We start from the raw sequence: 12877 nt of genomic DNA on the forward strand, positions 1-12877 counted from the left end.
ATTTGTAATATAAAACATGCTTATTTTAAATCTACTTAGGTATTCATTTATCTGCACTCAGACAACTAAATTCTTATTTACCTCTCCTTACATTTTTTTTCTGGTTAGAAATAAATAGCTGGTGGCCCAAGCCTGTAATCCCTGAATTTGGGGGCCTGAAGCAGTAGGGTCAAATTAAGAGGACAGCCTAAGCCAGGAAAAGAAAAAGGAAACAAACAGCTGTTTGGAATTTAAAATTGTATAGACATGCAAGGAGGGAAAAAATAAAATTTGCTTTTTTCCCTGGGAATTCTGGGGATTATACACAGGGGTTCTATACCTTGAATTTTTTTTTTTTTGCTGGTACTGGGGCTTGAACGAGGGACCTTGTGCTGTGGATTGGCTTTTTCTTTTGCTCAAGGCTGGTGTGCCTACCACTTAAGGTACACGTCCACTTCTGGCTTTAAATAAATTCCTTTTTGGTAGTTAATTGGAGATAAGAATGTTAAGGGCTGCCAGGCTGGCTTCAAAATCCTTTTTTAAAAAATTTTTTTGTTTTGTCTTTGGAGCCAAAGGTCTTAGTAGGAGCCCACCTCTTTCCACTGCACCTGGCGAAAATCACTTTTTGAGGATATTTTTAATTAGCTTACATTCGTCATACAGAGGACCATTTTATTGTTACCATTCCACATTTACAATTTTTTTTTAAAAAATCCTTTTTTTAAAACACGAATTGCAAAACAGCTTCACAAAAAAAAACCTTAAAAATACACCCCCAAACCATTAAAATGCAGATTAGTACTAGTCTCTTAATTAAAAAAAATTTTTTTTAAAAGTAGTCCTTGCCACTTTAAAAAGCAAGCTAACTTTAGCCGCTCTCACGACACCTACCTTCCAACCTACGCTAACGTCGCGCGTCGCTCGGCACGCAGCCTCTAGCGTCATCACGGACTTACTCTTTGGCACTAGAAACCACTCCCTGGGAACAAGGGAGGGATTTTGCTTTTCCCAAGGCCTGCGCCGCTACGCTTTTTTACCAAATCCACACCAGAGGGCGCTCTCCTTAACGCCCGCCGCACACCGCGCGGCTACAAGAGCCGGGCCAGCTCGGTATGCGGATTCCTCTCGACCTACAGCCCCATCCCAGACGGGAGACGCCGCCGAGACGATCCTGACTTATTAAATAACAGGAATGTGTAAAAATCTATTTTAAAAAGGGACATTTCGCCATTCTGATCTCCCAGCCTGGTTCAGACTCCCAGGCTCAGGGCCACTTTCAATGAACCAGACAGGAAACGGAAATGACTTAACACTTGCCAGCGCGCCAGTCGCACGGTATTACCCGCCTCGCTGGGGTCCTTCTCTGGGGCTGCCCTCAGCGTGGCCTGTCCAAATATCTACCATGTCTGCAGCGAATAAATCCCAAAAGTGTGTATCCTCTCTGTCTTTAAAAGAATAGTAGCCCGATCGTAGGCCTTCTGCAAATTCAAACAGGAATAAACCCAGTGCATGAAGCGCTTCTGTCCCTAGAATGCCTGTTTCTCGACCCATGGCCTAGTCGACTTTCCCCGCCTCCACTTCCACGCCCTGGCCAAGGGGCCTACGTACTGTCAAGGCGGCACCCACAGCAACTTCCTTCCTCTCTGGGCAAGATGGCGGGTGGCGAGGCCGGAGTGACTCTGGGGCAGCCGCACCTTTCTCGCCAGGATCTCGCCACCTTGGTGAGGTTTGGCTTTGAGGGGATGCTGAGTGAGCTGGGGAGGGAGGATGGACTCTCCTCCCAGGAAGGCCTTGGGACGAAGCAGGAACAGGGCGGCCGGCAGCGTGCAGTAGCGTGGGGCACCCCAAAGCCAGGCGCCCGAAGCGGCGCTTCCACAGCGGCTGCGCCTGGGCCAGTCCGCGAGCCGGGCGTGAGCATGTGCGATGGTGGGACCTTAAAGCTCCTGAGGGATTCGCCGCAGTCCTGGTTGGTTATTAAAAGTTCCAACCTTCGAAGGTGTGACAATGGAGTCTCTATACTTTATAGACTTGCTAAGGCTCCAGACACCCCGTTAGTGAGTACAGGTGTCTTGTGTAACGAAGAAGGGCTTATTGAGGTTCCCAGCCATTAGAACTATTTTTTTTTTTTTGGACACAGGAAAAGCGCCGAGAAGTAGAGAAATCTATACAGATGACAGTTTAACAGTTCGTAACAAAGGTAATCGGGAAAAGTTGTAATTTTTCTCTTGCAAGATGTTTTAAATGTCCTTTTTTTTCATTGCAGGATGTTACAAAATTAACACCACTTTCGCATGAAGTTATCAGCAGACAAGCCACAATTAATATAGGTAAGATAAGAGTACCACAGACCTGATTTATGTGTAATTTTCAATCTATCCTTTTATGTAACTGCCTGAGCAAGTGTTGAAGGTTATCAGTGATACTGTGTGCCTGTAGTCTGAGCTGCTAGGGAGACTGAGGTAGGAGGATTAAGCTTGATTAAAGTTCTAGACCAGCCTAATCATTAGTGAGTTTGTCTCCAGAAGAAAAAAAAAAAGATAGCTAGTGAGCTCTTGTGAGCAAAATATCTGCTATATTTGGGGTGGAAAGACAAGTATGACCTATGTCCAATTTACAGACTACATGAGAAAAAATATATATGTAAAGTTTAATAGCATGCAGCAGTGTGTAATAATCTATAGCAGAAGTTTAAGGAAGAGGTGAAAATGCAGCTCTTCTTGCTATACTGGGTTTCAAGGGCAGCGTTTATGAAAGTTTTATTTGAGATATAACCTATGATTAAGGAGGTGTGTGTTTTTGTCTTAATTGGTACCAGAACTTTTGAGAAGTTGTGTTAATTGCTGAGTTTCCTACAGACATTCCAGAGACCAAAGGGAACTTTAGATTTGTCAAGTTAAAGTAACTGTTGGTAAAATTTGGACATTTTGAGAGTTTGTACAAACAGAACAAACTAGTTAAAAGTGAGACTCTAAGCGTATGAGAAACGTATAAGTCATGTGGTGTCATTTAAAGTCAGCATTACTGTAATCAAATTTAGGTTTTCTTTCCATGAAGTCCTTTTTTTTATGTCAGGGCTTATACCCATTTATTTCACTCTAGGTAGACTAAAATGTTTCTTAGCGTGTAAGATTGTTAGTATTTTTTATTCAACTTAAATGTGGGAAGTCAGAAATGGAGCTATGGCTCAACTGGTAATGTTGCTAGGCTTGAGCAAAGAAAGCTCAGAGATAGCACCCAGACCCTGAGTTCAAGCCCCAGGACCAGCACTTTACCAATAAGTTAAATGGGGGCAATCTTGTGATTAAAATAAACAAGTCAGCAGGCACTGGTGACTCATGCCAGTAATCCTAATCCTATCTCCTCAGGAGGCTGAGAGTTGCAGTTCAAAGTCAGCTCAGGCAGAAAAATTCATGGAGTGTCACCTCCAAAAATAACCAGCAAAAAGTAGTGCTGAAGGCATTGCTCAAGTGGTAGCACATCAGCGAAGCAAGCAAGCAAGCGGAGTGAGCCAGGACCCTGAGTACAAACCCCAGTACCACGAAAAGCAAAAAATACCATTAAGTACCAAGACAAATAGCTTTTCTTATGCTGAGGTGGTTGTTTTTGTGTGTTTTGTTTTGTTTTTGAGTCTGGTCGTGGCGCCTGAACTCGGCCTGGGCGCTGTCCCTCAGCTCTTCAGCTTAAGGCTAGTGCTCTACCACTTGAGCCATAGCACCACTTCCGCCTTTTTTATTTTCTGCTTATGTGGTGCTGAGGAATGGAACCCAGGGCCTCATGCATGCAAGGCAAGCGCTCTACCACTGAGCCACCTTCCCAGCCCTGTGTTTTGTTTTGAGAGAAACAGATAGTACTAGTACTAGGGATTGAAACCAGGGCATGATACATGCTAGGTGAGTGCTCTATCACTGAGCTTCATGCTCAGCCCTTTAAAATAAACTTCTATTTTAAGATAGCGTCTCCTGTTGTCCAGGCTTGTCTCAAAATTGTGATCCTTCTGCTTTGGTCTCCTAGATAGCTGGTATTGGAGGCATGTGCCATCGACTTGATGAATGTGGTTTTTAAAATACATTATCACATAGAAAGTGCTTCAAGAGGGCATTGTGGAACATGCCTAAAGCCTAGCACTCTGGAGACTGAGACAGGAGTATCTCATGGTCAAAACTGGCTGCAAAGGAAGGAATTGAGGGAAAAATGAAAGAAGGAAGGAAAATCCAGTCCTATAATAGAACAAGTTTTTAGTAAGCAATAATGTGGAAGGAAGTCTTTGCTGGTTTTAAATTGATATTTAAGTGAGATACGGTTTTTTTCTATTCTTAACACTATTTGCAAACTATTTGATGCAATTAAATACACATGAGTTAATTTTTGGGTACTTTTTTTATAGGTACAATTGGTCATGTAGCTCATGGGAAGTCCACAGTTGTAAAAGCCATTTCTGGTGTTCACACAGTCAGGTTCAAAAATGAACTAGAAAGAAACATTACAATCAAGCTTGGATATGCTAATGCTAAGGTGAGCTGTCTCCTCTGCAACTTGTAGCTATATAACTTAGGTTGTGCAGATAACAAATCTAAGCCTTCTTTTTCTCTTCTTATTGAAACTTTTAGATTTATAAACTTGATGACCCAAGTTGTCCTCGGCCAGAATGTTACAAGTCATGTGGAAGTGGTACACCTGATGAGTTTCCTACGGACATTCCAGGGACTAAAGGGAACTTCAAATTAGTCAGGTGATTTGGGGGGTGAGGGGGCTAAAAATAATTTATACTTTATTGTCCTAGCTTTGTACTACTCAAGATATTGAGCATTAATCTTGATTGCTGAATAGTTTTCCTGTTTGGATTTTATTGCCTGAAATTATAATCAAGAAGTCATTTCTTTTAAAATTAAAATACTTATAAGAGGGCTGGGAAGGTGCCTCAGTGGTAGAGTGCTTGCCTTGCATGCATGAGGTCCTGGGTTCGATTCCTCAGCCCCCACATAAGCAGGAAAAAAACGGAAGTAGTGCTGTAGCTCAAATGGTAGAACAGTAGTGTTGAGCTGAAGAGCTGAGGGACAGTGCCCGGGCCCAGAGTTCAGGCCCCACAACCAACAAAAAAAAAAAAATCAGGCGGCTGAGATCTGAGGTTCAGTTTGAATCTAGCCTGGGCAGAAAAGTAGAGACTGTTGTCTCTAATTACTAAGTAATTCTGCCAGGAGCTGGTGGCTCATGCCTGTAATCCTAGCTAATCAGGAGGTTGAGATCTGAGGCTTGAGATTCAAAGGCAGCCTGGCCCAGAAAGTCTGTGAGACTCTTACCTCCAAGTAACTACCAGAGAACTGGAAATGGAGCCGTGGCTCAAGTGGTAGAGTGCTAGCCTTGAACTGAAGAGCTGAGGGCCAACGTCCAGGCCCAGAGTTCAAGCCCCATGACTGACAAAAAAAAAAGTTTAAGTACCATAGCTTTATGAAAATAATGTCCTCACATTTCAAATATACAATTCCAGGTACATTTCAAGGTAGTTGAGGTATTTGCTATAAATTGTCTCAAATGACTTCTCATTCTGTTAATATAGTTTCTTTATATCATTAGATTGTAGCTTTCAAAAATTCTGTGCATATACTCTACCATCCTGTACCATATGTATTCATAGATTGGATTGTGGGCTTTTCAGATTTTTATATATAGCTACTTGCCTTTGCTTTGTAATCTGTAGTGATTTTATTTTCAACTAGCTAATAATAATCATCCTTTTAAAGTCTATAAACACTTGAGTTGTATGACCATTTTCAGAAGTAATTTCCTATGTAATTTAAGAAATTAAAGTTGATATTTCTCCGTTGTTAGACATGTCTCCTTTGTTGACTGTCCAGGCCATGATATTTTGATGGCCACTATGCTGAACGGTGCAGCAGTGATGGATGCAGCTCTTCTGTTAATAGGTAAAAGCATCAAAATGGTTTTGAAAAATCAGTGTGGAACAAGTGCAAGTGGAGTTTATAAAGGGGAACTAAAGCCTTTTGAGGTTTTATCCATTACCTTAGGGTACAGGAATAAGAGCTAAATTGCCATCCAGGATGATGACATTTCTTCTTGTAAGCTACCACACACAAAACACTGGAGCTGATAGTTTCCGAGAATTCCTAGGACAGTATCCAAAGAACAAAGTTAGTACTACATTTTCTTCATCTAAGGCACATGAGGTGTTTACTTTTGTGTGAAAATAAATGCATATGTGTTGTCAGGGTTTTGCCCCTCTGCAGTCTGCTTATAGTTGTACAATTGTTTGATTTAGATGCAAATCTCATTCTTAATAATGGCTGAAGATATAATTCTTTTGAGCTTACAAGAAGCCTGGGCACTGGTGGCTCAAACCTTTAATCTTACTACTCCAGAAGCTAAGATCTAAAGATCAAGGTTCTAATCCAACCAAGGCAGAGACTCCATTGATAAAATTAGCAGTAAAAGGCCAGAGTGAACCTCACGCCTATAATCCTAACTACTCAGGAGGCTGAGTTCTGAGGATTGTGGTTTGAAGCCAGCCAAGGGCAGACTCCGTGAGACTCTTATCTCCAATAAACTACTCACAAAAGCTGGAAGTGTCACTGTAGTTCAAGTGGTAGAGTGCCCACCTTGAGCAAAAGAAGCTCAGGGACAGGGCTCAGGCCCAGAGTTCGAGTTGGAGAATCGATGACCAAAAAAAAAAAAAAAAGGCCAGAGTGGAAGCATGATTTAAGTGGTAGAGCAGCAGCCATGCCAGCTGGAGGGCCCTGAGTTCAAACTGTGGCGCCAATGTGTGTGTGCGTGTGCGTGCGCACACAGACAAGATTTCAAGGAGATGTAGGATATATCAGCATCACAACTGGAGAAGGGATGATTGTTAATGTGCTACTTGTTTCTTTGTAACACATTGTTATCTTCTCAGTTAGGGTTCTTCCATTCAAAAGGGGTATCCTCTGCCCCTCAGGAGCTTGACTGGGCCAGAATATCTCTAAGACTAGACAGAGCCATGGGGCTATCCCTTATGCCTGAAGAAAAGCTCAAGGCAGACAAAGCCAAAATTCCTGCCTTGGCTGCAAGTTTCTTGCTTAGGACGTGGAGCGGGAGGTGGTAGTGGTTGGAGGAACAGAATGGAACAGGGCTAAAAGATAGAAATTTGGCAATGATATGCAGGACTTTTGCCTTAGTAGGGCTACTGAAGTTTCCTTTACCAGATGGTAGTACCTTTTTTTGGTGATGGTGAAAGTTAAGATATATACATACCATAAAACTTACATTTAAGCTATTTACAATATTGGATTCAGTGGCATTAAGTGTGTTTGTAGTTTTGTACAGTGTAAGCATCACCACTAATAAGTTCTAGTTCCTAGCAATCAATAATCTGCTTTTTGTCTCTGTGAATTTGCATGGCCTGGATATTTCTAACTGTTCTTACGCATCTTTTAATTTTTTTTGTCAACTAGCTGGTAATGAATCTTGCCCTCAGCCACAGACTTCGGAACATCTGGCAGCCATAGAAATCATGAAGCTGAAGCATATTTTGATCTTACAGAATAAAATTGATTTGGTTAAAGAAAGTCAGGCTAAAGAACAGTATGAACAGATTCTTGCATTTGTACAAGGTAAAATGCCATAATAACCAATCACTAATATCTACCCTGAAACACTTCAAGAGGTATTTGTTCCAGATATATAGTATTCTATCCAAAGCAAAGTAAACTGGGATGTCTGAAGCCTTACTTCTCTACCAACTACTTGTAAGCAACCTGCTACAACTAGTGAAATGTGTTTCTGAATTTTATACATTGAAACATATTTTCCCCCTTTTGTAGTACTAAGGAATGCACTTGACTTTTACTTGTCGGGCAAGTGCTTCAGTTCCACTTACCGATAAGATTAAAAATCCTCAGGGTGGAGCATAGCTCAGTTGTACAGTGCTTGCATAGCATGTATGCAGTCCTGAATTCAATCCTCAGCACAAACCACCTACCTTGGAAAAGAAAAGCAAAAAACCTCAGTGATAGTAAAATGAGCTGAAAAAATATTTTTTAATCTTGATAATGTCACTTCTATTACTTTTCATGTTAGAAAGACAAGATCATATTGTTGACTTATGATTCTCTTAGCTTTGTTTTGCTTCTTAGAAAGGTTAAGTTCCTCTGAACCCAGTTCTGTCATGTGGTAGAGAATAAGTCATTTTGATTAAAATCTAATTATGTTTGGTCTATTTCTTTGACTATCCTGTGTGACATGTAATTAATAAGGAACAAATATTATGTGTGCTAGCAGTCTTTGATGAGCAAAGAGTCTATAATTTTATCTTGGACATTTATTAGGAGCTTAATTACATGTTAGAAATCTTTTTAACTAGTAAAGCGCTTGTTCCCAAGAATGTTAGTGTTTTATTCCTTTAATCAGGTTTATTGTTTTTGCTACATTAAGTATGCCAATATAATTTGAACATTTTTTCCCCTTGAAAGGAATAAAATTCATTTTCATTCTAAATAGAAAAATCACTTTGTACTTTTTGCTGGCATTTGTGTGGGATGTTAGGCCTCCTCTTTTTTTGTAATTTTAATTTTATGTAATGTGGAACAAGATGTACAAATCTGAATTCTGATGTCTGAATTTTGTCACGTAGGCACGGTGGCAGAAGGCGCTCCTATTATTCCCATTTCTGCTCAGCTGAAATACAATATTGAAGTTGTCTGTGAGTACATAGTAAAGAAAATACCAGTACCCCCAAGAGACTTTACTTCAGAACCCCGACTTATTGGTAAGTGATTGAAGTTGTTGTTTTGCTAGTCTTTTCTACATTGGTGATTCTCCTTTAAGGGTATTTATTAGTATCTTTTTCTGTAGAAGTGATAAATGGATACGTTTTTCAAACTTGATTCACTCTGAGATTGTATTGCTAGACGAGAGACAAGTCTTGAATGAAGTGGAAACCTAATCATTGTGTGCTCATTTACTTTACACCTGTGTGAGCAATATGTTATAATAGCGTTCTCTATGGAATTATAACATTTTAGGATGTTGAAAGATTTCCATGTAAATGATGTCACTGTACTGTCTAGGAAGGCTCAGCACTGCATTTTTGTTTTTCTTTTGAGTCTTGGAAATTGAATCCTGGGCCCCCTACTTTTTGTCACTTGAACCATACAGTCCTTGTGTTTATGTTTTTATTTTAGAACAGTACCTTCGCCAGTGGGCCACTGGTACACTCCTACCCTCCTATATTTATTTGTTGTTGTTTTGTGCTCGTCTTGAACTCAGGGCCTGGATGCTTTCCTTGAACTTTTGTGCTCAAGGCTAGCACTCTACCATTTGAACCACAGCTCACTTCTGGCTTTGTAGGGGTGTTTAATTAGAAGGAAGACTATCATGGATTTTCCTGCCTGGGCTGGCTTTGAGCCATTATCTTCAGATCTCAGCCTCCTGAGTAGCTAGGATTTTAAGTGTGAGCCAGCAGCACTTGCCATGAATAATAATAACAATATAATTATTATTATGCCAGTCCTAAGGCTTGAACTCAAGGCCTGTACATTGTCCTGAGCTGCTTTTGCACTCTACCACTTGAGCCATGGTGCCACTTATGGCTTTTTCTGTGTATGTGGTACTGAAGAATTGAACCCATCACTTAATCCATGCTAGGCAAGCGATCTACCACTAAGCCACATTCCCGCCCCCATGAATTATTTTTATTTTTATAACTGCATTTTTTCCCCTTAACAGTATATTATATATTAAGGTCATTCTTCTAGGTGATTCCGTTTTTTAACACCTACATGACAGTATGGATAATCCACAGGGTAGCTATGCCATAATATGCCATCTGTTAATGAACTTACTTATAAGTTGTTTCCATTTTTCCCCGTTATATTTATGTAAGACTATAGTGAATATTACAGTAATACTCGATTATTTTAAAAAGTCAACTCAGAAAAGAATATTTCTTAAGTTAAACTTAACAGAAGTGGTTTTGTTTTATTTTCTTTTAGTTATTAGATCATTTGATGTCAACAAACCTGGCTGTGAAGTTGATGATCTTAAGGGAGGTGTTGCTGGTGGTAGTATTCTAAAAGGAGTATTAAAGGTAAATTGAGTTTCTGTCAGGATTTTGGTTTGAGTTTTGTTCTTGTCTTGATTGGGAGTTGGATTGGAGCAGTATGGATAGTCTAATAAGGATTTTTTTCACTGTCTGGTATTCAATATAGGTTTATTTGCTTTTATGCTTTGGAATGTCTACCCTTTAAATCTCATAGAATATGTAGGCTTGTCTACCTGGTAAGGTAGTTGGCAAATATTGAGTGACTCTGATTTCAAGGTTTGTTTTTTAAACAGTTGATTTCTTTTTTTTTTTTTTTTTTGTCTGTCGTGGGGCTTGAACTCTGGGCCTGGGCGCTTTCCTCAGCTCTTCAGCTCAAGGCGAGCACTCTACCACTTGAGCTACAGCGCCACTTCCGGTTTTCTGGTGGTTTATTGGAGATAGGAGTCTCACGGTCTCTCCTGCCCGGGCTGGCTTTGAACCGCTATCCTCAGATCTCAGCCTCCTGAGTAGCTAGGATTACAGGCGTGAGCCACCAGTGCCCGGCAACAGTTGATTTCTTATTATTTAATATAGTGATCTTTTTACTTTTCTATTTTTTTTAATTGTTAATAAGTTTTTTTATTGTGAAAATACCGTACAGAGGGGTTACAATTACATGAGACTTTTTTTTTTAATCAGTCCTGGGGCTTGAGCTCAGGGCCTGGGTACTGTCCCTGAGCTTCTTTTGCTCAAGGCTAACTAACACTCTACCACTTGAGCCAAGCACCACTTTGGACTCTTTCTGTTAATATGGTACTGAGGAATCGAACCCAGGGCTTCATGCACGCTAGGCAAGCACTCTGCCACTTACCACTAAGATAGATTCCCAGCTAGCTTTTTTTTAATAGAGGAAGGAGTACTTTTTCAGTTTTGTGGTCCTCCTGGTGGAATTCTTCATAGGTAAAAGATAATTGGGTTGTTTTATAGTAATTCTCATTACCAATTATTTGTTTACAGGTGGGCCAGGAGATAGAAGTGAGACCTGGTATTGTTTCCAAAGATAGTGAAGGAAAACTCATGTGTAAGCCCATCTTTTCCAAAATTGTATCACTTTTTGCAGAACATAATGATCTTCAGTATGCCGCCCCAGGGGGTCTTATAGGTAAGGATTTCCTTCTTAACGATTTTAGTTTAAAGGTATTTGTGGTACTTTCCATGGGAAATGAGTTACTCAAAAAAGATATGTTGTAGACTCTTTTTTGGGTGCTAGTGATTAAACTTGGGCTTCACCATGTACATGGCAAGTCTCTGCCACCGAGCTATCCCAGGATTTCTTCTTTTTTTCCTTTTGGTGAGTCACAGGGCTTGAATTCAGGGCCTGGGCATTGTCCCTGAGCTTTTGTGCTCAAGGCTAGAGCTCTATCATTAAGCCACAGCTCCACTTCTGGTTTTCTGGTGGTTAATTGGGGATAGGAGTCTTGGATTTTCCTACCTGGGCTGACTTTGAACCATGATCCTCAGATCTCAGCCCCTTGAGTAGCTAGGATTATAGGCATGAGACACCAATGCCTAGCTCCTTATTTTTATTTTCCTTTTTTATGTGCTGGTCCCTGAGCAGTTTTACTCAAGGCTATCACTCTACCTCTTGAGCCAGAGCTACTTCCAACTTGGTTTTGGGACTTTCTTTGGTGTTTAATGAGAAATAAATAATTTCACGACTTTTCTGCTATGGCTGGCTTTGAACCATGATGTTCACATCTTACCCTCCTGAGTAGCTAGGGTTGCAGACATGAGCCACCAGTGTCCAAATGCAACCTGTAAATTAAAAAAAAAATAGACGAAGTAATGTAATGCACATAAAATATATAATAGAAAAGTTTTTTCCCTCTTCTTATTCTCCGTTCCCCTCCACTCCCCTCTCTTCTTTCTTTTTTTTGGGGTCCAGTCATGGGGTTTGAACTCTGGGCCTGGGCGCTGCCCCTCAGCTCTTCAGCTCAAGGCTAGCGCTCTACCATTTGAGCCACAGTGCCACTTCCGGCTTTTTTTCTTTTTGCTTATGTGGTGCTGGGGAGTCGAACCCAGGGCCTCATGCATGCAAGGCAAGCGCTCTACCACTGAGCCACCTTTCCAGCCCACATCCAAGGCTTTTTTCAGATTTTGAATTCATATTTATTGATTAAATGGAATAGGAGGACATTTGGATTTTAAGCTGTTGATTGTAATTTCTAAGTTAGTTTCATATGTTTGGAAAAACATTCTTTTTTTTTTTTTGGTCGGTTGTGGGGCTTGAATTCTGGGCCTGGGCACTGTCCCTGAGCCCTTCAGCTCAAGGTCAGGCTCTAACATTTGAGCCACAGCACCACTTCCCTTTTTCTGGTGGCTAATAAGAGATAAGAGTCTTATGGACTTAAGGACTTTGCTGCCTGGGCTGGCTTTGAACCTTGAACCTCAGATCTCAGCCTCTTGAGTAGCCAGGATTATAGGCGTGAGCCACCAGCTGAAAAATCATTTATAAACATAAAGGATAGATTTTGGTTAAGAATTCCTGTTTTTTCCCTGGTCCTGAGGCTTGACCTCAGGTCTGGGTGCTGTTCCTGAGCCTCTTTTTTTGGGTCCAGTCGTGGGGCCTGAACTCTGGGCCCAGGCACTGCCCCTCAGCTCTTCAGCTCAAGGCTAGCGTTCTACCACTTGCCACAGTGCCACTTCCAGCTTTTTTTTTTCTTTTTGCTTATGTGGTGCTGAGGAATTGAACCCAGGGCCTCATGCATGCAAGGCAAGCGCTCTACCACTGAGCCACCTTCCCAGTCCCATCTTTGAGACTCATCTCCAATAAACCACTAGAGAACCAGAAGTGGTGCTGTGGCTCAAGCAGTAGAGCGCTCACCTTGA

At 41.1% G+C, this 12877-nt stretch overlaps 1 protein-coding gene across 1 annotated transcript in view; it reads left to right on the forward strand.

The window, feature by feature from the left end:
- The first annotated feature begins 1578 nt into the window (after positions 1 to 1578).
- The window catches only part of Eif2s3 (eukaryotic translation initiation factor 2, subunit 3 gamma, 52kDa), a 19196-nt gene continuing 7897 nt past the window's right edge, over positions 1579 to 12877 (forward strand). The window contains exons 1-9 of the mRNA XM_013026525.1: positions 1579 to 1700; positions 2243 to 2306; positions 4364 to 4491; positions 4587 to 4708; positions 5806 to 5900; positions 7422 to 7580; positions 8600 to 8734; positions 9960 to 10054; positions 11006 to 11150. Of these exons, the coding sequence (XP_012881979.1) occupies positions 1632 to 1700; positions 2243 to 2306; positions 4364 to 4491; positions 4587 to 4708; positions 5806 to 5900; positions 7422 to 7580; positions 8600 to 8734; positions 9960 to 10054; positions 11006 to 11150 (1012 nt within the window). The 5' untranslated portion in view covers positions 1579 to 1631. The remainder of the gene's footprint in view (positions 1701 to 2242; positions 2307 to 4363; positions 4492 to 4586; positions 4709 to 5805; positions 5901 to 7421; positions 7581 to 8599; positions 8735 to 9959; positions 10055 to 11005; positions 11151 to 12877) is intronic.

Source organism: Dipodomys ordii, unplaced genomic scaffold, assembly GCF_000151885.1.
Source record: "Dipodomys ordii isolate 6190 unplaced genomic scaffold, Dord_2.0 Scaffold94, whole genome shotgun sequence".
Lineage (NCBI taxonomy): Eukaryota > Metazoa > Chordata > Mammalia > Rodentia > Heteromyidae > Dipodomys > Dipodomys ordii.